Consider the following 26,740-nt stretch of genomic DNA (forward strand, 5'->3'; position numbering starts at 1 on the left):
ACTTCATTAAAATGAATCTGCAGCAATTCAAGGAATGTGTGAACGTCTGGTTGCCATAAGCACCAGAGTAACAATTGTTAGTAACATTTAGAGTGAGGCTTTTAGATAGGAAACACTAAAAATGTTGTTCCCTTTCGCCTGCTGTATAAATATTTTGTAACATACTCTTTAACTATGTAATTAATAATTGATTGATTTGTGTAAATAAAAAGAGAGAGAGAGAGAGAGAGAGAGAGAGAGAGAGAGAGAGAGAGAGAGAGAGAGAGAGAGGAAAGAAAAAAAAATTAGAAAAAAGAAAATGAAAAAAGAGGGGATGGGGGGGATTGTCACATGATGGAAGGGGAATCTTGGTGAGCCTAGACCAGGGATGGGGCAGGCACATACGAGATCTGCTACAAATATTTAAGGGATAAAGAAGGATAGAAGAGCTTGTGTATAATTGCAGATTGGCTATTACGAAGATACAATAAGAAAGCTCATGTGTGTGTGTCTTGAAATTATCTGTCATGGAGATATAGAAGAATAGGAGCTGTGATATGGGAGGAGTGACTGGTGGGATGACAGGGAAACAAGCAAAGTGAAGTGAAGCAGGAATGGCTGGGGCTGAAAAGATAGGCATAGGCAGGAGTGTGGCTGTAGAGAACCAATGGTGTCTATGAAAGAAGAGAAAGAACTTGAGCCATGAACCAGGTTGTGCATGACCCAAAAGTAAGTGCAAAGTGGGGATACAAGACTGACATAGGAAGTTTAAAGATGATAACACTTACATAGTAAGTTTAAAGATGAGAACATCGTGGAGGCAGATAAAGGGTGGGGATACAAGACTGACATAGGAAGTTTAAAGATGAGAACACTTGCATAGTAAGTTTAAAGATGAGAACATCTTGGAGGCAGATAAAGGGCATGAAGAGTTTATCAGGAGAGCAAGGGATGACCAAATAAACAGAAGGATGCTGTAGGAAAGATGCATTGAATATTGAGGGATTGGTGGAAGGAAAGTGGATAGGGAGCCTAATATTGCAGTGATTGAATGTGTTGAGACCACTTTAGTCTTTGATCACAGAGGATGATGGTGGTGTAATGGAGATAAAAGCTATATGTGAGTTGAGTTTCGAGTCTAGCAAGTTAAGACAAGTGGTTGAGTTTTTTGGAAGGCTATGTAAATGGAAGAAATGAAGAGTGAATGCAACAAAGCTTCCTCCCCATTTATCAAAGATTAATTTAATGCTCCTAATGTGTTCATTTCTTGCTATATTTGTACTGCAACAACCTTGGTTCCTTACCATTTTATGCATTCATTTAATCCCTCAATATTAAGCCCATCTTTTTCCTATAGCATCCTTCCCAGTCATCATCCTGCCATCATCCTCTGCTCTCAATTTCTTATTGTACCCAGTATGTCTTCCATCCCCTCTTAACCAGAAAATTTCCTTTAACTTTCATATCCCTACTTTGCATTCACTTTTGCAACATGTACAATTTTTTTCTGGCTTGAGATTTTCTCATCTTTGAGACTTGATTCTTTCTCAAGAGGCATACTTTCATACACAAGTCCCCTCTTTTCAGTTTTTTCTCAGTTTTTTTTTCTCTTGATTTTAGACACTTACCACACAAGCCCCCTCTCTTCAACCCCACCCTGCTTCACCCCACCATAGCACTTTCAAAATTCCTGTTGTTTCACCCTGTCATGACACAATTTTCAGTGTAAGCAAGAGAGACCTAAAATAGTGCACACATATAACTATCTAAAATAGTAAAAGCTCAGCTCACTAAGTGTATTTTTCCAATCCCCTAAAATTTCCATCCTTTAATTTCATCCTCTTTTCTGCACACTGTTCAAGGTGCCAAGACACAAAAGTGAATTTTCTTACCTGCATTCTTAAGGGTGAATAAAGCAAGACATCTTCAGTACCTGTATGATGTCAAGGCAGCCTCACCACTCCTGCCTTGTGCTGGCTTGCACATCAGCTGCTCACAGGTACCCATTAAAGCTGCTTTATTCTCTGCTGAATGTAAGCCTGCTTGGGTTTATGTAGTTACAGCTGGGTTTTGCAACTTTGATTTTGAAAGTAGGCCATACTAAACCAGCAAAACACAGAAGATAGCCCAGACTGCTCTGAAGGAAATCTACAAATTGGTAGTCTAATGAAGTGAACAGTATGGCAGTGGCATGAATGTTGTCAGAAAGAACTTTGTGGTTTGCCACCTCAAAGACATCTTGCCAATCATTATAGGATTCACTTGGCACAATGCCACACATGGGACACTCCACAAAACATTTTACCACATTCACAGCCCCCAAGGAAGCCTTTCAAGGACAACTAGAACTTTTCCAAGGTGGCAAACCATTATTTTCCTTCCAATCATATAAACAGACTGTAGCTGTGCCTGCCTCCTTCAGGGCAATTATCTTGTCTATCTTGTATTGCATATGTGACTAATACAGCATACTAAACCATCTAAGCCACAAAACCCAACCATAATTATTTCAATCCAAGCAAGCTCTCAAGCAGCAGGAATAAACACCAGCAGCCTTGATGGATCCCTGCCAACAACAAATGTACTGGCTTACTCCAGGCAGGAGTATTAAGGCTGCTGTGATGTCATGCAGGCATTGAAACTGTCTTACTTATTCTTAAGAATACAAATAACTTAATTCACCTTAACATCTTGGTACCAAGCTTTCATCAGAGCTTCCTTTCTCTTTTCCAGTCCCTTCTCACTGCTCTCTCCTCTTCTCTGTCTCCAATAGCACAACACAAGGTAGTGGATGCAACACTAGTCCACCTCCATCTGTCACAGATGCCTTGCCACACCATGCAGAGTTCATGCTCCAATCCACCACAATGACATAAAAGAGATGATACTATAACAAAACTAACTACAACAGAAAATATTAACAAAACTAACTATAACTATAACAAAATATTAATAAAACATTAACTATAACAGAAAATATTAACAAAACATTAACTATAACAAAATATTAACAAAACATTAACTAAAACAAAATATTAACAAAACATTAACAGAAAATATTAACAAAACATTAACTATAACAAAATATTAACAAAACATTAAAACAGAAAATATTAACAAAATGTTAACTATAACAGAAAATATTAACTACTGTAATGGCCCCTATGGAGCAAATTCTGAATTGGAAATTTACATTTACATTCCACATGCATTACCAGGTTCATATTACACCTGATAAGTATATAAATAATGTTTGGGTTAGTTATGCTGTTAGATTAAATCAAGCACTTTAAAGATCTGGTTAATTTCCCTATCTGAAGCCCAGTTTTATGAAATCTGGGTGGGATAATTCTTCTAACATGCACAACTTCTCTGGATTACAAAAAGTTGCCACAAGGTCCTGGGGTGAAGAGTCAACCCATCGAGAGTATATTACTGCCAAGCCTTTCCTGCACTGTGCTCCTATTGTCCCATTCAAGATGCAGAGAGATCAGCTACACTTCTTATTGAAATGAGGGTCAAATGCAGCTGTCATCTCTTGACACCTCACATAGCCAAAATGAGGGGCACATCAGATGAGCCTTCACCTCACTGTAGCCAGGCTTTTCCTTCTTGCGTGTTCAGATGCTTGGCCTCTACTTTGGTCATGACTACTTACACATCAGGGAAGCTGATCTATAACTATATGGGTTGGAAATACTCAACTCTGGGAATCAAGAGGCATGTTCTAGGTCCTCGTTTCTTTGGGACTTTTCATCTTCTTTCATAAGTAACATAAAACAAAAGCAAAGTCGTCTCTCATGAGCTCATTACCTGTCAACAAGATAGACAATTTCATCCCTTACAGGCTAGTTCTTGGGAGAAGTATAGATACTGTCAAATGTACATAACCCTCTGATTTATTTATGAAATTCAATGGTTGTCTTTAACCTGTGCACTGCAAAGCAGTCCTGGGTTTCCTTAGAATTTAATGACATGAGCAATGACAACCTTATTTCTTTAAATTGTTAATTTTTAAAATACATACATATCACATTTTAATGCCACTTCCTACCACCTACAACGTGACATCCAGGACTTCACAATCCTACCTCCAATTTTCTCCTGCCTACCAAATCATACTTTCAAACAAATCCATTATCTCTATAATCACTATTGATAATAGTTCTCAAGATAGATAGACATTTTTTTTTTCAGATCTCTATTCTATTGGATACTGAATGTCGCTCTTGGTTTAGCTACAAGCCACCACATGCTTGCTCTCTTTATAGTGAATGAATCCCTGTACTTCCCTCTCATTTTCAAATTATAACTACCATTCAAAATGCACAAAAATTCATTACCAACTATCTTTTTATCACCTTTGTATGAATACTGTGCTACAATTGGCCATTATTATTATAAAGAGCAAAGAACAGGTTTTATTAAAAAATATGAATATTTGTCTTTCAAATTAAGTTGAACTGCAAGTGAAGTGCCATCTCTTCACACTGCTATAATATTCACACTGCACTAGAGTGACTGACTTTGAAGCCTTATACATAGAGATGTGGTGGTTACATTATTTTGCTAAGCTGCAGCACTGTGACAAGCATTATAACAACACTGATGGAACACATGCAAGACACTGGCTGGAGTGGCTGCTGCACACACTGTTGTCCATCCCACACTAACTCTTGATGAGGCCTAGCAGGGCACTGACAGCCTTGGCCACACCGTCATGGATCTCATGGAACTTTCCATTGTACATGTAGGCTGGCGTAGTGACCACCTTGTTGTTCTCATCCACCATCACTTCCTCAACACTCTGTGGCAAGATATCCAATTCACTATCTCTACAGAAATATTTCAGACTACTATGAATTTCAAGGGCAGTTACATTGTTTTTCAAGAATAACTCACTAACATACTCATGAATTAAGATCACGCTTTGATCTGTGTTTCAGACACCACTAATTTTCATCACTATGGTCAAGTGACAAAAGCAGATAATAAAGCCATTTAGCCTTGTAAATTAGTGCAACTAAGATCCAGCCAGCTGTCACAGACATGAAGGTGTCACGACAGTGTTGTGACATCACTCCCCATGCTCCATCCCTACAGAGGATGATTTGTTTCTTAATAGCAATTAGGAATAAAAGTGTCCCAAGTATTACATCTGCATAACTTGTACATCCATCATGTCTCCTGCCATTTCATCTACAATGCATGTCTTGGAATGACATTGTTTCACATGTTCCGAGCCTTTATTATCCACTTCTGTTACTTCACCACACTGACAAAAGTTAGTGGTGTCTAAAAACAGTTGAAGTATGATCCCAATTCATCTGATTGTTAGTTATTCCTAAAAAATAATGCAACATGGCCCCTGAAATGCATAGTAGGCACAATAGTAGGCACAAGACTATCATTACAAAATTTCAGCCAATTTCTCCAATAGGCATAATTATATTACTGATCAACCTCCTCAGATTCTTAGAGAAAAGAGACAAGTTCCTTACCTTCTCTACAACTGTAGCTCCCATGCCCTTGGCAGCCTCAATGGCTCCAGCATAAGGCCACTTGCCTGAACCATCATCTGTAACAGAGAACAAATTATGATTACAGCTCTTAATAATGCTTGTGAAAACAACATATTCAATGTTATAACACTTCAGTCTCATAGATAAGAGTCTAATATAGAACAAAATAAACTTTTAAAAATTTCTTCCACGCAATGAGAACCAAGTACTTATTGTAACTAATGATTAAGAACCAAAGCAGCACACACCAGTCTGTCCAAGAGTGAGGGTTACACCACTGCCTCCCAGGACTCGTGCTGCCAGCACAGGTGCAATGCAGCACAGGCCAATGGGCTTCTTGGCAGCATGGAAGTCCTTGATAACTCGCTCAACTTCACTGTTCACAGTCATGTCTCCTCCCTTCACAGCAAAGTCAGACCTGTGGCAAACAGTTAACATTTCCACGTGGGCAAAGCAGCTATGATATACACACACACATGAACACAAATCATACCCAAGGATCTGAAAGACACCACACACCCTTGCCTACACCCCATCTATCCCCTGTCCCTGCCTTCCAACCAGCCACTCACAGGTTCTTGGCCGCTCCAAACCCTCCAGGGAAGAACACTGCATCAGCACCACCACTGGTCAGCTCAGTCAGGGGCTTCACTTCACCTCGGGCAATGCGTGCAGACTCCACCAGCACGTTGCGGCTCTCACCCTCTGCTGGGGCTCCCTGCAACACATTCACCATCACTAAGACTAAGCAATAAAGAAAATATCTATAGCCAAGAATGTTATATTTTCTTTTCTGGAAATGTAACATTTAGTGATATGATGCATGCAAACAATACATACACCTGCACACCACACTTCCAAGGTTCTGTGCTGCTTACCTTGGTGTGGTCAATAACATGCATCTGAGGGACATCTGGAGCATAGCACGTCACCTCGGCCCCGCCTCGTGTCAGCCCCACCAGAGCTGCCGAGGCCTCATGGACTTCCGCACCATCATACACCCCAGACCCAGACAGCACCTGAGAGAAGAATATTACCATTACTATTCAGAAAATCAGTCATACATCTATAAATGTATTCCTTTTTAGTATCAGGTGCCTTAGGTGGCTAGCATATGCAGCAAAGCAGCGGTGCAAGGACAGGCCACTGTTAGGCCACATCACCGGCACATCAGGAAGGTTTCTCTTATGACACCTGTGATGATACACTACTGGGTGCAGCCACACTTTTCTCTTGTGACAGTGATGCTGCCACAAGAGAAAATGAGAGGAGGGAAGAGGACAGGTTTGAGTGGAAGAAGAGATGGTGAAGGAGATAGGGGAAAGGAAGCTAAGTTATCGTACTAATTTAACTTTAACAGCAAACTAAGGGGGCAGAGTCCTCAATGTGTTTGGAGCTTATGTTAGGTTAATAATTAATTTTGCTTGTGGTTGATGGGGAAGGGATCCTTGTTATGAGTTAGATTAGGCTAATAATCCTATTAGGAGTCAAGAAGGCAAGAGCATTTCATTAAGAATTATATAAGTTGTAAATCGTCTGAAGAGTGACACCAAGTAAAATTCCACTTGAAGCAATGCAAGATGAGACAATAGAAAATGAGCTCTCTCTCTCTCTCTCTCTCTCTCTCTCTCTCTCTCTCTCTCTCTCTCTCTCTCTCTCTCTCTCTCTCTCTCTCTCTCTCTCTTCCCTTCAAATGCATCCACAGTGCCTTCTTTTTCTTCTTCTCATGACCTCTAATCGTGGCCACCATTCTGGTTCAATCAGGTCTAAGGTAAGCAATTATATATATTTTTTTTTATGTGAAATATATGTAGTTTGCAATAAACATTAGGTTAAGTCAGGTTAGTTAGGTTAGGTTAGGTTACATCAAGTTGGATGAGGTTAGGTTAGGTTAGGTTCGGTCAGGTCAGGTCATGTTAGGTTCGATAAGGTTAAGTTAGGTTCGTGTTCCTTGCCCATAAACCCCACTTCCTGACGAGTCCCCAGGATTGTAGGGAGATGAGGGGAGAAGAGACATAAGAAAGTATTTCCAATGTGTTTTATGCTCAAAATTGTCTATAACAAAAAACCAGTAACAAATATCAGTTTTGTACTCACGATGGAGTTTGGTCTCATTGTAAAAATTTAACAATTCAACATATGGCAGTACTATGTGCAGCAGCAATTTTGCCTAGAATACAAGTTTTGCTTTTACATCTTTTGCAACAAGGTCAGTGCCATTTAACAAAGATATCCAAGGATAAGAAATACAGTCATCCCACACACACACACACACACACACACACACACACACACACACTGACACAACATTTAGTATGTTGTATTCAAGCTTCAAGCACCAAAGAACAAGCACTCACAACACACACTGTTGCTGAAAAAATACATTCATGCATACACACAATATATCTGGGCTTAAATAAGCCATGTCCCTCCAAATGCTCTTGCTGACCATTGATCAAAGCTTTTAAATTGCCATTCGTGAGAAGGACGTGGATGAAGGTATTTAAGTGGCAAAGGAATATAAGAGCGATATGAACAAGGTAACATGAAGATTCCATGGGGTTAGTAATACAGAAGGCACGGGTTCAAGTTTGATAAGTTGTCAAAAAGAAATGGAAGGAATTCGTTTTCAAAAAGTGGTAGATGACAGGAGTTGACTGAGTTCATCGCCTGATTTTTTATTCAGTAGCCAGGTCGTCTGTGCCTATCACCAAGAAAAGCTAAAGGAAGTTGACTCAATAATCTGATTGTTAGAACCAAGTCATTAGGGTGCTTTAAAAGACGATTAGACAAATTCCTGAATAGGAATGATTGATGAATGTAAGGCGCAAGTTTCGCACAAGGATTCCCTCGTGAACCTGACGGCTTCTTGCTGCTTGCCCCAACACCAGTGACCACCACCACCATCACCACCACCGGCAAACAGGAATCACCAGTCACCACACCACCAAAACTCACCACGGCCACGGCAGGTCCCTGCATGGAGGCGCCGGTGGAGAACAGACGCAGGTGCAGGCTCCTGGCAGCTGTCCTGGCCACACTCAGCATATTGGAGGCAGAAAAGAGAAGTACCGCTGCCACTGACTGTACCTGAAGGTTGGAGTGAAGTGACCACGTCCAGCTCCCTGACTGAGGCTCTTGTCTGTGGCTTTGGCTTCCTCTCACCTGCCAAAAAGTATGATAATTTATATTTTATTTGGTTTAATTCCTACTATCCTCCCCTTTAAATTAAATAAAGTAGCTGCTGTAGATAGAGTAAAATAATAATTGGAAATTGGTAAAATTACTCCTATAAACTAAATATGGCTACGTCCGAATCCTATTCTGATATCCTTGGCTGTGACTTCGGCTTCCTTACACCTGCCAAAGCAATAGTCTAATTATAAAGATTTTATTTGCATTGACTCTTACTGCCTACCATTATAAACTACAATTCTTTCCAGCATTATAAACTAGAATGTTAAACTGGATTCCAACATTATAAACTATAATTCTTTCCATCCTCTCCTGACAACTTAACAAGGCAAGTCTCATTATACGACTATTTGCTTTCACTGTTGTCATCCACCATTACAAACTAAGACTGAAGGAGAGATTGACAGCAACAACACATTTTAAACACCACTACTAGAAGATGTTTACTATCAAAGAAAGCAGTATACAAAATGCAGATAAATGAACGCTAATTTGGAATAAAACAAGGCATTACGTATTTGACAATCCTGTAATAGTTAAAATAGGTAAATACTGGTGTTCGGACTTGTGAAGTAGGAAAAACTCACTTATTTGGTTATCAGGAAGAAACAGAAATTCTCCAAAAGCATAATGAATTCCATCAGAGGTTTAAGATTTTCATGCAAATCACCCAAGGCTCTTATCAGTAAAAACGGGACAAATGAATCAACTACTGAACGTGCGGCTTGCTTTCTTCATTGATTTTAACTCATTCTATATTTCACCCTTACAATCTCTTGAGAATATTATATTTCAAATTACATATAACTCAACCTTATGATAACTTTTACCTTTCCAGTGTGCCTAACTAAATACTTAATTACCTTTGGCACCTGCAGTTATTAATACCTGGATACAACAAAAACAAGATAACACCTGCTATGAAACTAAAATTAAAACATGTGAGTGGCAGGGTACAAAATTATCTTGTAGTATTTGGCTTATTCAGTACTAATACGTGACTTACATGTGGCTAAGTTTCATAGCTGAACTGATTATGAGGAAGTATAGTGTGAATAGTATGGTGTATGAATTTCAAATAGATGAGAATGGAGAGGAAGTAGTAGTAGTAGTAGTAGTAGTAGTAGTATGTCCACAATTCAACAGAATGGAATAAAGAAATGACAGAAGTAGGTAGTTAAAAGTTGCATAGTTGGTGAAACAAGGAAATGGCAGATAGCAAAGAGGATTTTAATTAATGAAGCAAAGAAGCGCCAGGCGTACGAGTCATGTAGCACTGCGGCAAAAGAAAAAGCAGCGAGCAGAGAACAAATTGAGTCACATGGTACTGGGGCAATTGAAAGTAGATGAGAAAAAAAAAAAAAAAAAAAAAAAAAAAAAATAGTCATGTCACTAGAATAGAGAAACTCAGATGGCAAGGAGTGTTGTCATAGAGCACCGAGTAACAGAAAAGTAGATGGCAAAGAAGAGAATGACAAAATAATAGGTGGGGAGGTGGTTATAAGAGTGGCTTAGAAAATTAGTAAATCAAATGACCTAAGCAACTTTTGAATGGTAATGGATATAGAGCACTTGAGTAAGAGATAAGTAGATGGCAAAGAACAGAATGACATGATAATGATAGATGACAAGGTGGTAAAGTAATAAGTAAGAAGACAGATAAATCAAAGACGCTAAGCAACTTTTGAATGATAATGAATGTTAAAGCTCTACAAATATATAAAGGAAATAATCAATACTGAAGGTCATTAATTCTTGATACAATTTTATTGATTTTTTATTGAATGACTGAGGAGTAGCAGCTTTCTCTCCAGTGTTTTGAAGTTTATATTTCAGTAAATGACATTCCCCAAAGCCTTGATAAATTCCTGAATATGCTGTAATGAGTGACAGGTATAGAGGTGGAGAACTTTCACACTTATCCTCACAACTCACACATATACATCTTCTCTCTCTCTCTCTCTCTCTCTCTCTCTCTCTCTCTCTCTCTCTCACACACACACACACACACACACACACACACACACACACACATTCAAGCGTGATATACAATTTCCTTTCCTGCAGGCAAAAAATGTGAAGTAATGTGAGAGGAAGCCAATGTTTTTTAATAAACACCTTCACATCAACCTCCCCTAACCACCGCTGCCTGGGGATGCCAACACAAAGCCTCAAGGATAAACAAAGGCTTCACCTCCACTCAACACAGTCTCTCACCTCCTGTGTGCAATGGCAGGGCAGTCAAGACCAAAGAATATCCACTTGTGTCGAAAGGTGAGGAAGAAATGCCAGACATGAACAGATTGAAGTACCATAGGGCATGAGTGTGTGCTGGAATAAAATAGGTCATTTGGCATTACTGGGAAAGAAAAGAGATAAGGGATCAAATCACTGGAGTCACATGGTTCTGTGTTATATCAGGAGGTATTGTAAAGGGAGTAACACTGTGATGCAAGAGAAAGTGTTAAAAGGAAGGCTCTTGGTTAATACAAGACTTGAGTCAAGTGATTGAGGCTTGAGTGGATATTGGTCAACCTTGACTGCCCTGCCACCCAACTTCACCATCACACCACCACCCATCTCCACCCATACCACTCAAGGTCCTGAAGAAAGAAGAACAACCTGAATTGCTCCTGATACATTGTGCAATGGAAAGGAAAACATGGATCACGTGACGATTGGTTTACATTGCGTCAAGATGTTAGATCATGGGTAACCTAACCTATCGTAGCCAGCCCCTGAAACAGCTGGGCTGGCTGGTCTTCAGGTAATCCAAAACTGTTGCCTGAGGATGCTGGGATGAAGTGGGATATCAGTAATGGAGTATATGTTTTGTTTTGCATAATATTCAATGTGGTGGAATGAACCAAGCTGAACACTGCACCAGCATGACTGAACCAGCCAGTCATCACAACTAACTTGGTGACTCCTGTACAGGAGCACCAGTGGCTGTCGGCCTGAGCAGGAACTGGTTTTAATCAACAAAGACATAACAGTGGTTTAAGGAATTTACAAGGACAATACTCATTACTACTTAATATATGTTTATGAATATTTTCTTTAGAATATGAAATGGATGGAGCGTATTACAGTTAGAAAGGAAAATTTTGTCATCATAAGTAAGTACATTGTCGTAATGTTTGAAGTGTCAAATCTTCAAAGATATATAAAATAAAAACTAGTCTGGCATCTACATACTTCATGTCCCAAGAAATATATACTATTTACACAAAATCACATTAGTCGAACACATGACTCCAACATTCTTCTTTGGTCTGAATATCAGTAACTTAAAATTGTCCTGATTAACATAGAGGCCACATTCCAAATCCTGCTCATCCACCATCACCTCAGCTCACACCTGAACCATGACCTATGGACCATCACACCACTACCACTTGCAAGTCTTGATAAAAAGTAATATATAAAAACATAACATTGCCTTTCCTGCCAGTGCCTGTCTGCTCCACAACCTCCTAACAGGGTGTTTATGAGGAAGAGCAAAGAGACTGGAAGACATGACCTATCCCGTGCTGCAATGAGGCACAACAACCCGGCCAACTCTTGACTTCTCTGAGAGTTGAGGGGAGACAGATGGGGCAGGACTATTGATCAGCTACAAAGAACATTGATTAACATGACCTGGCAATACAATGATACACAAAACATGGAGAATTCAGACACAATAATTGGGCCTTGTGGACATGTAATATTTGAGGCTTTAAAACTGATTTAACACTGTATGTATGCATGTATCAAGGAGACAGCCTTCACTGGCAGTATGGTGGGCAGGGAGGATTGTACGCCAACACTGCCGCATCCTAAGTAAGGTTCAAAACTGCACCATAACATTCCGAGTCTTTACACTGGAGAAAAGAGACCGAGGACACTGACTCATATTTTCAAACACTTAGGCTCTCATAGCAGCTATTTTCAAAGGCTGCAGAGGTGATTGTCTGGTTCTCAAGGGTGCTTTTTCTCATTGATAGAGGTTAATCCCTGTTAAATCACGAGAATCATGAAAACAACCTTGAAAGTTCAGAACAACTTCCACTGGAGCCTGCTAAAGGTAGTTAACATAAGGCACCCAAATGTTTGAGAATACAATCCATAATCCTAACATTTTAACTTGATAAAATCATCAAGAACTTTTAGATCAGGGATGATGAGTAAATGAATATACAAGTACAGGTACATGTATAATTTTCTGGTCCAAAAAGTTAAGAAGCCATCGAACACCTGACACAATTTTCACTGTACTTCCTGTCGCTATCACAATCGTGTCAGCACCAATCAAGTAGTAACAGACTGCTGCTCACCGTGTTCCTGTCAGTCACACTATTGCACTACTGCATGTCAGTCACGGTTTTAACAGATCCATCAGATGTGTAGATGTGATCACACGTCACTGAACTCACCAAACAAATAACACAGACACACGATATCAAAGTAAAACCAGACTGTATTGAGAACTATAATAGTCATATATATATTTACACAAAAATAATTATGAAGGTTTTCATGCAAAAATAATATAGTGGCTCTTCCTTAGTACTTAAGCCTCCTCCGTCACCCATAACAAAGAAAAAAATCATTCTGCTTCTTCCATGAAAAGCAAGTTGAAGTAGAACATCCGGCATTACATAACACTCCTGGTAAATGAGTCACTGTTAAATATCAACAGCCTTCAAACTAAAACAATACTAAACTGCTACTAGTATTTAGACTCTGAAATGGTTGTGTGCAGTATATGATAGAAAACAAAGTTATGAGTAGTACAGTATTAAAAATATATATTCTCTATTAAATGTTACAATGACAAAGAAGAGATGTGTGCTGGAGAGTCATTCATGAGTGCTTCTGTGAGAAATGCAAAAGGTTTCCACCATTGGAAATGTTCACATACAAACATAAAACTATTTACCGCCTCATTCTGCAGCTAATATGTTATGTATCTATAATTTAACACCAGAGTCTTAGTCAATAAACCGGTCCATTCTTTGGTTGTTCCCTTCCCCAAAAAACCTGAGAATTCCTTAATACGAACATAATGAATGCACACTGTTAACATTTAAGCTGCTTCCTTGCAAACTGATTCCTCATTACTACTTACACAAGTCATGCTTTTAACACTTCACAGAATTGAAATCAGAAAATTATCCCCAATGTTCCAGCAAGTCAGAGAAATAAATGTGGATGCAAATGATAAAAGCTTACTAAAAAAATACATAATGATGAAATGACAGAACAGAAACATAATTGAGTCTCTCCTTGCAATCAATGAACACTTTTCAAGCACAAGATGATAGAAAATATTTAGCAAGAAAGCCTTTACGACGACAGCCATCCCAACTACCAAAGCGCTTGTGTCCAGGAAATAGTAAAGCATGACTATGATAACCCTGCCTTAATGAGTCAGGCCTGTCAATATCTCACAGCCTCCTGGCAACCCAGCTGTGAGAGATTCTGTATTAAAACTATACAAAAATACTTGGAAATTTGCTTGAATATATATATGGAAGGGACATTCTGTGGTGCCAAGGAGACATGCGTTACTCTCATTTATACTCTGGGGGTGGATTGGTTGGGTGGGTCCTCGGGTAGCTGGGGATGGGGGTCAGTGAAGAGGGAGGAGTGCGTGGCCAGAGCAGTAGACCTGGTGATGGTTATAGAGCACATCCACAATGCTGACAAGAATCTATCATCACCGTGGATGCCTTGAGTGAAGCAACACGCCATGTATCATTACCTAAAGCACAACTAGAAAACGCTAAAACAGTTTATTACTCAAGTCTACGAGGCCAGTCTTCACCCCAGAGGAGCATCAAGGGAGGCTGAGGGGAAGCAGGGAGAGGAAGCAGGGAGTGACAGGGGCACAGGGGCACTAACACTCAGGCCAGGAGCCACACCGGGCTTGTATGTCAACAATGAGGTCTATAGCATTAATACCCTGCTTGTTACATCACTGTTTATATCTTGCAAAGTTTTGTCAGCTGAAAATAATGACATATGAATGGGGAGGAAGTCTACCTTAGTCTTTAGGAGAATGGGACAAACAATATATATGATATGTATACAACAATAATGTGAAAAAGTGACATATTTACAATACTAAAAAAAATATGGAAGATCCTATATAACATTTGGCTACAATGTACAAATCTAAATGGCTGTTAATTCTACACAAATTGTTCGGTTCCTCATACTTCACGCCACCAACACGACACACAGCGGTTCATTCAGCTGTGCTTCCTTCCATCATCACTGCTTGTATCTGACTATACATCTACCCTTGCATTGTGAATCCAAACTATACAACACTCCTGCTCTAGATTCCACAGTATTAAAACACAAAAACCATTACAGCCTTAGAGTTGTAACCCCAAAGAACAAGTGAAATGTTGACACGCGTAATGCAGCTGCAGCCCGACACCAGCATTGCTGCGCCGGTTCACACAATCACATGAGGAGCAGTCAAGCTCTCTGTAGGGGAAAGTTTGGCATGCACAGTGAGAGATTCAGGCGCCTCTCCCTCCACTCATTCACACACACTAATGGGGACGTACACTCCTAGTATTTACAAGGATCACATTATGCTATAAGTTTAGGTACAGAAATGCCAGACTGACTAACAAGAGACAGAATCACCTGGCACCAAGCAATGAGCCATGAGTAAATATTACACACTGGTTATGACCATCTGATACATGTATAATGAGTCTTCTTTTATGTAGCTATCATTATTGACTCTGCTGTCATTAAAAGTCTCTATATATTTTCTAACGCACATCTGATAATATGGAGACAAACTTGGGATACATTACAGAGATGCGATTTCTAGAAAGATGGTGTTACCAACAAGAAAATCAATTCATACATTGTACAACTGGCTGCCTCCCAAAGAGGTGGGCTGGCACAATACAAAGAGCAGACCGCTCAAAACACCAAAAACAATTCATAAATGTAAACATGTGAAATTCATAAAACTTTACCTATTACACAAAAATGCAATTACAATGACATTTCAAAAACAATATAACAAAATCTTAAAAAAAAAAACATTTATACAAACTTTCTTCTTTGGCTCAGATGAAACTGAATCACATGAAAATACAATCAGTGTCTCCTTATCTGTAGCATTTCTTGAATAGCTTCTGCATGACAAGTCTTCATTAAAGAGTTACTGACAAAACACTTCAAATTCATTATAAATTTTGCATGTTTCATGTCAATCATTTCACATCTTTTCATGCTTTGAATCCCTTTAAGTTTTTAAGCTAATATGGTTTATTCTTGAAAATCCAAAAAATTTTAATTATGAAAATATATTCCCTTACTGAGTCAATCTTTACCTATAGTACTTCCCAACTCAAAAGCATACCTGAGAATATATTGTTTACAGTGTGTGTGTGTGTGTGTGTGTGTGTGTGTGTGTGTGTGTGTGTGTGTGTGTGTGTGTGTGTGTGTGTGTGTGTGTGTGTGTGTGTGTGTGTGTGTGTGTGTGTGTGTGTGTGTGTGTGTGTGTCTAGCTGTCAAATGCTATGGATTTATCTTCAATACTTCACCAGTCTTATAATGGATTTTTGGCAATAATTCATCATGGTAAACATTAATAATCTGTCATAAATGTTGACAGCCCCTGAAGGCCCATGAACTATTCATTATTCAACTGCAGGATTCTGCAAATATGTCAACAATATTCAATGTGCTGTCATGGTAACAGAAAATAAACAAGAATACTGAAATAATGTGTCTGTATGAATGGATGACCACATGATATGGAAATACCACAGAGAGAGAGAGAGAGAGAGAGAGAGAGAGAGAGAGAGAGAGAGAGAGAGAGAGAGAGAGAGAGAGAGAGAGAGAGAGAGAGAGAGAGAGAGAGAGAGAGAGAGAGAGAGAGAGAGAGAGAGAGAGAGAGAGAGAGAGAGAAACATAAGTATTCTTACTTACTGAAAGACAAACAAAACAAGAAGCATCTGCCCCAATGACAGTCCAAACAGCAGTAAAACTGGTGCAAGATATGTGTGAACCTGTGGTACAGTCACACCATTATAACAAATGGTAGCAAGAGTCCCATCTACTAAGCTGCCTCTCCATCAACTCCTAACACTGATCACAATATCACAAGTGCAAATGCAAATGCCCTTTCTTTTTCTTGTGCTTTGGTTTTCAAATCACACTTTATTAATAAGAAATGGGGCAAAGCATAATTTTTGTGGGCTGCACATGCACATCTGAACTGGTTAGATTTTGCTTATCAACAGGCAAGCTCACATAGTATTTAATGACACCTCCACTGACCCCACGCCTGAAGGTGCAAGGCAACAATGGGTGGCAGGGTGGCAGACTGATGTAAGGGACAGTTAAGGGTTCCCCATAGGGAATTGGGGGAGAGTTTTACTCAGTGGTAAGTGACATCATGACTTTTGTTGTGGTGAAATGACATAACTTAATACATCTGATAAGAGTTTGGCCATTAAAGTTTTTTTTTTGACATTTCCAAGCACCAATTTCATATTTTGTCTAATGGTAATATGAATACATTTTTTTATATAAACTGTATAATGTTACACTAAGGAGAATAATTTTTAATTGCAGCATCTCGGCTGCACAGTCACTTTTCCCTATGCACTTTTCATGGGCATGTGCACACCTGCCCCTCTCAGCCTCACTCTTATTCACATCCTAACTAAGTACAACATCAAATTTCTGCATTATCAACAGCACCAGATTTTCTCTTTAAATTAGATATTATAAACAATAAATCCAGTAAATATTACTGAACACATGATAATCACTTAGAGACTGGCTGTGGCACTGGTCACCAACACCACTGCAGCTCACCACTTCCTTGCTGCTGCTCCTTCACTACACTGCAATGGAGACAACTGTTCCATAATGTTAAGATAAGCAGTACCTTTTAAAGCTCAGCCGCATTCCTGCACCACCTCACCTCACCATTCGTCTCAACTGACTACATCCACTTCCCTTGGCGATGCTCCCAGCAGGTTCTCTGGTGCCTGGTGCTGCTGCTGCTCGCCTGCAACCACTTCAGGGTGTTGTAGGTCACTGGCAGGGGTCTGCTCCGCCTCAGATGTGGCCTGTTTGATGGCCTCCCTGTAGGGCCCTCGCTTTTTCTTGTTATACCGCATCTGGAAGAAGTTTCTTTTGTCACAAACTTTATAAGTAAAATGAATGCAGGATTTAAATATGAGATTCCTTTCCCTAACAGTTGACTCAGAGGTGCAGTGAAGGATGGTTTTGGATTGAGATGATACAGAAACAACATACCAAAATTAAAGCAAAATGTGAGAATTTTTAAGTTTTACAAGACTTTTGTAGAAACAGAAATTTTTACCTTAAACATTTGGAGGAAGGGCTGCAGAGTGTTGGCTGGCATGAGGGAGGAGGTGGAGGAGCCATACCAGCTGACGTGTGCCTGTTGACACTGGGCATCACCATTCCTCTCCCGCAACACCCGGATAGCCATCACCTGACACCATGGTGGGGTTGAATGAGGATGAAAACACTAAAATCATGCTGAACTCTTCCATTCACCTTTGTTCCCCTATCCTTCTTTAACAGTATGGTAACAGCATGAAGAATTCCTATACACACACAGACAATTTTTACATTATTTTCCCAAAATTAAGTATAAAAACAACTGTGTACTTTACTAAATTTTATATCCAACAGCCACTGCCCAAGCTACTTATCCCCTGAAACAGTGCTCACCTTGGCCGGCCACCAAGGGAAGCCATGGATCTTGCCCCACACAACATCCCCCACTGCCATCACTCTCCCCTTGTCCACCTCACACCGGTCCACCTCCTTCCAGCTCAGCTTCATCAGGAGAGCTGCACTCTGCTCCTCCTCCATCCCTCCAATGTTTGGTGCACTGCTAGGGAAGTCTGGAATAGCCCCATTGCAAGTGTCATCACTGCTTGGGGAGTCACTGCCGGGGAGGGAAGGTTCAGGCGTCTCCATCCCAAATGACGTTGGTAACAGCTGCTGATTTTGTTCATCTTGTGCCTCCAGTGCCGGGTGGTCCAGCCTGGCACCCTCCACCTTGTAAGACTCCGGCATCTCCAGCGGTGCCAGCTTCCCATACTCATCTGTCTCTGTGGTGAGAGTGAGGGTGGGGTCCTGGAAACCATCTGCCTCATGTGGCTTGTCTGTTGGTTCTTCTTCACTGAAGTGCATGAGGTTGGTAGGGGTGGAGGTCCTCTCCCCATCTGAGTGGCTCGAATCACATGCCACATAGCTTGCGTTGCTCACTCTCTTGATGGAGATAGAGAGCTTGTGTCGTGAGGGCTGAAGGGGGATGCCTGGACTGGCCACTGCTGCTTGGGAGTTGACTATTGGGGGATGGTTCAGGCCGTGAGGTGATGTGGTGGCAGGATACTCTGCTCTCTCTGAGGAATTCCACTGTAGTTCAGGGGTGATGTTCTCAACAGGAATGTCTGCATCAGCAGAGTCAAGTACAACTGTGTCCTTTTGTTCATCCTGCACCTCCACCTGGTCCTTCATTTCATCTGGTGACTTGTGGCGGCGCTCATCTTTGTGCTTCTTTTTATGCTTCACTTTGTGTTTGTGCTTCTTGGGAGGCAAGTCTCGTGTGGAGAGGTCAACAGCTGCTGCTCTGGCCGGGGACATTCCACCAAACCGAGCAGGGGAGGTGCCACCAAACCTTGCAGGAGAGAATCCCCCAAGTCTGGCTGGAGACATTCCCCCAAGCCTCAGAGGTGACATTCCCCCAAACCTTGGAGATATTCCCCCCACCATGTAGGCTGGTGACGCCCCACCAAGCACTGTCTTCTTCTGCGCCTCCTTCTTGGCTTTCTTCAATGCTTTTTTGGCAGCTTTGGCACTCATGTCTTTATATTTCTTGTTCATCTCCTCCTCTGTGTCCCCCTCAGATGTGTTGATGGTCACCACAGTACTCTTGGAGGGAATCTTGAGTACAGTACCCTTCCCCTCAGGACCAAAGGATATCTTGAGGACTGGTGTTGCTTTCCTCTTGTCCTCCTCTGGCCCTTCTTTGTCCTCCCCTGTCATCTGGCACTGGCTGTCATCCCTCTCTGCTCCGCCACCCTCCGTCTCCTCTCTCTTGTGCTTTTTAGATGCCTCATCAAACACACTTTCATCCCACAAGTCCTCCATGGAACCCAAGGATCTCTTTTTCCTTAAACTCATTTTCTCTGGCTGCAGGTCATCCATGGAAAACTTACCTAATTTATGGTGTTTGGCATCCCCACCCTCCATCTCCTCTTGCTCATCTTTCTTTGGGACTACTGGAAGAATTGTTAGCTTTGGCAGGGAGGACACGCGATCTTCAGCACTCTCCCCAAACTCTTGATGCGCTGCTGCTGCGGAAATTGTCAGCTTGTGCACATTGCCTGACCTTAACCTGAGCTCTTTACTGTCCATCTGAGATTCACTTGATTCATTTAGTTTCCTGTTCTTACTGCTGCCCTCCTTATCTTTCTTCTCACCACCAGACTCTCCCACACGACCCACTGTGGAGAGAATCATTTTTGGTATCCCTTGGTTTTTCACTTCACCACTTTCATTTTCCACAAATTCTTTAGAGCTTTCACTCGGGGGTAGCGATATAGTCATTTTTGGAATGCGGCCTTTCCGCTTGGTATCACTCGAGTCTGATAAACACAAGTTGGTGTAGAGTTTCAATTTTGGCACTCTTCCATCTGGTGCCAGGTCAGTACCAGACACAGAGTATGCAGCTGCTGTGCCTACAACCACCTCACCATCTTCAACTTCTGCATCACAATTATTACGTGAATTTCTGCTTCCTGAGTTTTTCCGTAAGCAGCTGACACCCTTATTGGTTGCAGCTTCTATTTCACTTGGCTTAAGTTTCACTAATTTAGGCACCAAACGTCTGTCTGCCGACTTTTTAGAGGAAGAAGCAGCTTGGTGTTCTTGACTATTTCTGTCCCGCAAGCTTCTGCTGCGAGGCTCAGCCACCGGCTTGGCAGCAGCCGGAGGTTCAGTGGCTCGCTGCCCCTTTGCCCCACTCACATTTTCTGATTTTTCATTACAGATAGACTGGCACTTGGAACACAACACTTGTCTCGGCCTTAACCGCACAGTCATTCGGGAATTTTTGAATCGTTGCGTCAGAGATATTGACTGTCTCAGCTGAAGACCCTTTTTGGCCTTGGCCCCCGGGTCACCCGGGGCCATAGTGTCCTGCTGGAAGTAAGTGTGTCGCTGCCGCACTGAGAACAGTTTGTCTTCACCTTCAAGAGGCTGGGCGGCATCAGTTGGGGGTGGGGGAGGGAACTGCCCTCCTGGTGGGTACACACCACATGGGACCCTCCTGTGGGTGAAAATAATATTTACCTTACCTGATTTAGGAAAATTCACAGATGATCCAAACATATCTTTATCACTAAATACTTTTGTGGTGATAGTGATCCTTGTACAGATTAGGAATAGGTTTATTACACATTTCTCTGTAATCAATACACAAAGGTTCATGTGTTCATGACAAGTACAGAGAAGGAAAGTTAAACAGAAAAGTAATCTGCCACAGTAATGATAAGTAATATGCATATCATGTTAGGAACCCAAAACAACACTAATAATTCATGCAATGTCATTCCTAAGATCAACCTTTACCTGTACTTGCACATCACAACCCCTCACACATGAAGGTCAGGATAAACTGTTTTCATGTAAATCTTAGCTTTCCAGCAATACCCACACTACTTAGAGGAGACATCAAACTGTTGCAAGTGTCCAGCATACTCCTTCATTCTTCACTTTACACTACTAATGGCTTCATTAATGTTAACTTAGTGATTCTACTTTCCACATCAAGGGAATTACACAATGCTTAAATAAAATGTAGAATTCTTTCACTCCCTCAGGAATTAAAATAAATAACCAGTAAATCAACATAAACAGAACAAAAGATTTTATGTAATTTTGCATCCATCAATAATCCACTCATGGTTTCTGCAATAATTATGATTTAGTGACATATGTTTGAGCATCCAGGTCAAGTGAAAGCATCTCTAAGACACCTGAAATAGGAAAAAATTTAACAAGTTGCACCTGACACAATCTGCTGCCTATTTTTAAGCTTCTCTCTCATATACAACACACTTACACCAGACAAATCCTTCTCATATAATACATTCCACTGTAAATATGCAGTAAATCAAGTCCAGGGGTTCAAACAAGCATAATATGAGAGAAGAGAAGAGAAATCTGAGTAAGAGGAAGCCTGACAAAGCCATCCTTTATGTACATAGCAAATAATAAGATCCAACACTTCCACAGCCCAGCCACTTAGTCCAGTCACTGCACAACATCCCCTTGAGGAGATATATACTAGTTACTACTCCTAAAAGTCAACCATTACTGAGAAATTTGAAGCAACAGACATGCCTATCTCACTGCCTTGAGAGGGCTTATGCATCAAGCAGACCAGACACCCGCTCAATATTTGGCCTAATTTCTCCTTACCCTTTCGTTGAATCGAGCAAAACTCCCTGAAATAGTCGAGTGCCATGTTCATAGGAGACAAGGAGCAGGTCGGGATTGGCATCTTCCACCGTCACTACGAGTTTTTGGCCTATACATATATCAGTACTGAGGGGTTGTGGGTCCTCCATTTTCTTCTGGTCGTCGTCCTGATCAGGGTCGCCCCGCAGCCCCGCCACCACTTCCATTCGCTCACTTCCCTCTCCACTTCGCTCAAAACAACATAGTAAAATTAATATTTCCTAGCCAAAATCCAGTTCTAGTACAAAATAATGAATCCTGGAGTAATTTCACGTATATAGTAAGCCTTTTAGGAGACTGTGCATGTATGAAAGTCGAAAAATTGCAACTATAGTGCAATGGTGTTACGAAATAGCATGAAACTTTCAAGAAGGACTCACATTGACTATTCCCCCACCACTCACATGTGTCTATGCGCATGCGTCACTTCTCTTTCCATCATTGTCCTTTGTTTCTTTGATTTTGGACCATATCTTGACATGCACCAGCCCTTCTCGATAACATGTGCCTGGCTGTTGCTCTCGCCCGCCAAGGCAAGGGTGGCGCGCTGGCAGCCTTTTTCCAACTCCTCTTCCGTCCTCATATGCTCCAGTCAATAATTTATCCACCTGTAACGTATTCGTCATGGTATTCGTGTTTTAAGTGTCATGTTTCGTTATCCTGGTCCTCTAATTGCAATGTGGAGGCCTGGAAATGAGATATAAGGGTTTAATCAATAACAGCCGCTAACTAGCACCTCATCTCAGTTATTTCATGATCCTGTGATATACTGGCATAACTAAAGTCTGGAATGTTGTTAGCATTCAACTTTACTGAATATCGATGTAGCTCAAAGGAATGAGTGGTTGTACAATTTTCCTCAATGCTGGTGTAATAATTTTCCCTTTGCGTAGGTCTGTGCTGTACTCACGACATTTTCTACCATAAATCACGACAAACGAGTTCTGTTCTTAGGGGAACCTACGGTATTCGGGTTTTCATCCAAGGCCTCGGGTTAGGTTTAGACCTATTTAGTTGATTAATTTCACTGTTGTTCTCTTCATTGTGTAAATCACAGTTTAAAAAAAGAGGCAAAAATTTTGGCCAGAAATTAATAATAACTGCTTGGAAATAAGTACGCTACGGTTATTTATATGATTCCCACCCCCTGGTATCTTTAAAATCTAACATAAAGTATGGAGACATCAAAATACCAATTGACATACACAAAGCAGCTCAGAAACTTTCAATAATAGTTGGATAGCAATGATATTACATCCTTTAGATAATGTTTCTACATTATATTACCTACTGTTACCCTCTTTGACGGCAAATAATTGTGACATTTCTTATTTTAGTGATCATAGACGATTCCACTTAGCACAAATATAAGTATGAGCACTAAGAAAAAATAAATAAATAAAAATAGATAAATTACTCTATCCTTTTACATTAAATGGTGCCCTTCTAAACCCTGTATCCGAAATTTCCACCAGACATTTTACTGAGCTTAAGGTAAAATAATTGCAAAAAAAAAAAAAAAGTTATTTTCAAGCAGTTATAAACGCACAATGTGTTCAAGCTGAAGTTCGCAAGAATAAACAAGTTACGTTGTGTTGCTGTTTCAATATTAACACTGCACAACACAATATGCGCAATACATTACAACACCAACAAGACTATAATTATATTTCTCCTAACACAAGTACATAATAACAGCTGTAGATAATACCCGAATTTCCTATACTTTCAATACCATTACCAAACAAACATCCATTTTTACTTCCCCAAAACAACATAAGATGCATTTCACACCTTTATTCAGTTTTGTTTTCTTCTATGAATGGTTTAGTTTCTTCTCCAACATCACCACATCAGTAAATATCAACACCTTCTCCCCAAAGACAATAATACGTACAATATGCAAATTTTACATCCCTGTCCACCCCTATTGTTCACTTTCCCAGTAACTTGACATATAGTGAGATAAATAGATATGTAGTTTACAGATAACAGCGTGCAAATACTCCAGTCACCCCTTAAAGATCAGAAGTCCACGTTTTCTTTCATATAATTCTGCGTCAGATCGACTATAGGCCTTATGAAGATTTTGATATTGGTACAGCACAGCAGACACACACACACACACACACACACACACACACACCAAGGGCCTGTAGTGTGCCAATGGTGGGAAAGAGAGGCTAGACACGCCGCCTGTTTACGCTACATGCACTGGCCTAAGTATTGAACCTGCCTGGCCGCTGAGGGAGGGAGGAGAGAAGGGAGCGGGGAGGTGGGCTGGGGAGGGAATAGGCCTGTCTGCCGCAGTGTGGTGAGGAGGCGATACACTCAGGGAAATTGTAGGTTTGTGTTAATGAAGAGGTGAAGAAAGTAGTACAAACTAGGATGTTTTTTTTTTCTTTTCTTTCCTTCACTCCCCTCCCCACCTCCAGGAACACAGTAATTAAGGTACTCGAGTCATTATAGGCTGCTGTTGGTGCTCCTCCTGCTGGTAAATGGTCGCGTCTCTTCACTTCATTCTGTGTTGGTTTCATACGCGACTTAAAATTATCGAGCTTCATCATCTGTTTACATTTACTCACTATCATCATCCGTCTCTATGATTCTTCTGCTTCACATCCTTCACTCACCAAGTCTTCTACCTATCCATTCCAAACCATGCCAGCAATTATTATCTTCCCATCTCTCTGTCTACCTTGCTCCTTAAGACATCCCAATGAAAAAGTAAAGCCTACACGAATAACACCACTCCTTATCCATTTACTAAGACTATTATCCTCACAACACATCGACTAGTCCTTCCAGCAACAATAAATAAGTGAGTCTGCCCTTCCGTCCCTCTGTCAGTCCCAAGGATGATACAGAAAGGCCCCTTCCCCTATCACCCTCTGCCACCCCTCAGAGCGGCTGGGTGGCGGGGTGGCGGCCGTGATCCCCGAAGTGATAATGACCGTGCTGGCCTTTGTTAGCGCGGCGCCCCTCGCTGCCACACGCTGCCGGCGGTGCGTGGCGGCAGCTCAGGCACCACAACACCCCAGGACGTCGCCCTTAAAACAAAGTGTCGCAGCGGGAGTGTTTGGTGGGAATAAGGCTTATGAGGTGACGGCCATGCATTTAGACAGACAGACAGACAGACAGACAGATAGATAGGTAGATAGATATGTTTTTAACGGCTTCTTGATAGGAAAGTGGGATTACAAGGGAATAAGGAGGTTGGGGGAAGTGAGAGAATGGATGAATACTAACCACAAAAATACGTTACACTCATAAATAGCACAAAATAAGAATAAAAATAAATAGCTATAATTTTTTTAGACAAAACTAAGCTAAAATAGTAAAAAAAAAAGAAAAAAAAAGAAAAGAAAATTGATGAAAAAGGAAAGAAAAACAACCATCATACAATATAACAAAATCCACAAAATCCGAACTTTGCATAATATGAAGAGATAAGGAGATTTTGGTAAACTAAAACGAGGGTACTTCTACATGTAAACTGCTGGTGGAAGACAAGGATAGAGAAAAAAACAAGGCTTCTCCCCATCCACCTCTCCTTACAGCAACGTGCTAACATGACACAGGAAGAAGGGAACATCACGCACTTTGTAGAAAACGAGAGCAAGGAAATATTATGGTTCAGAATTGAGGTAGCGAAAGATAGAAAAAAAAAAAAAAGCATCGTTAGTGTTGGTGATTGTGAGAAAAGAGTAACCTTAATAATAATGTTAACTAGACAGGGTAAAGTTGAGGGCAGCCTTTTCTCGTCAACTATTGTCAACTGGGTCGTGATGATGGTATACTGAAAATAATAACGATGTTGAAAATGATGACGGTGGTGATGCTGGGGATAATGCATGACAGCAGTAGTGATAGTGAAAGGCGGAAGGCATCTCTTCTTATCCCCCCAGTAAGTTGACAATGATAGTGATGGTAAATATAACAATGATGATGAAAATGATGACGATAGTGATGCTGGGGGCGATGATGATGACAATGGTGATGGTGAAAAGCAGAAGGTAGCCTCTCATTATCAATTTGTAAGTTGACAATGATGGTAGTAGTAAAAATAACGATTATGATGCTAGAAATGATGACGAAAATGATGACGATGGTGATGATGGAGACAATGATAACAATAATAAATAAATGATAATAATAATAATAACAATGAAAAGCAAACGGCATCCTCTCCTTATTCACTAACGAGCAAATGATGACGAGAGCGGAAATAACACCGAATACAATGAATATAATGACAGCGAAGGTATTGGCTGCAAATTCACACAGACTAGACACCATAGAACCATGTAGTTGATGCGCCAAACACTCAAATCATACCTAAATACTTTCCTAACATCCTCGCTGACTGAAACTTTTGCTCTGCGCTTCCACTTTCAAAACACTAAAGTTGAACGTATTTTTAAGCGTTTATTTTTTATTTTTTATGGGTTTAATGACAGATTAACAATATTCCTACATTATTCACAGGAAAAACACTCTTGGGA

General features: G+C 40.7%; 2 protein-coding genes across 2 annotated transcripts; both read right to left on the reverse strand.

Moving 5' to 3' along the window:
• Window positions 1-3,862: 3,862 nt before the first annotated feature.
• On the reverse strand, window positions 3,863-8,646 carry LOC135089044 (glutamine amidotransferase-like class 1 domain-containing protein 3, mitochondrial). Its single transcript, XM_063984233.1, has 6 exons — window positions 8,460-8,646; window positions 6,380-6,520; window positions 6,074-6,219; window positions 5,750-5,919; window positions 5,481-5,557; window positions 3,863-4,786 (listed from the first exon to the last, which is right to left on the reverse strand). Exons 1-6 carry the CDS (start codon window positions 8,547-8,549, stop codon window positions 4,649-4,651), a joined length of 762 nt encoding a protein of 253 aa, XP_063840303.1. The 5' UTR covers window positions 8,550-8,646; the 3' UTR covers window positions 3,863-4,648.
• A 1,798-nt stretch (window positions 8,647-10,444) lies between these two features.
• LOC135089040 (uncharacterized) lies at window positions 10,445-22,899 on the reverse strand. Its single transcript, XM_063984227.1, has 5 exons — window positions 22,640-22,899; window positions 22,197-22,421; window positions 18,435-21,042; window positions 18,058-18,192; window positions 10,445-17,851 (listed from the first exon to the last, which is right to left on the reverse strand). Exons 1-5 carry the CDS (start codon window positions 22,816-22,818, stop codon window positions 17,666-17,668), a joined length of 3,333 nt encoding a protein of 1,110 aa, XP_063840297.1. The 5' UTR covers window positions 22,819-22,899; the 3' UTR covers window positions 10,445-17,665.
• Between the last annotated feature and the right edge of the window lie 3,841 nt (window positions 22,900-26,740).

Source organism: Scylla paramamosain, chromosome 32, assembly GCF_035594125.1.
Source record: "Scylla paramamosain isolate STU-SP2022 chromosome 32, ASM3559412v1, whole genome shotgun sequence".
Lineage (NCBI taxonomy): Eukaryota > Metazoa > Arthropoda > Malacostraca > Decapoda > Portunidae > Scylla > Scylla paramamosain.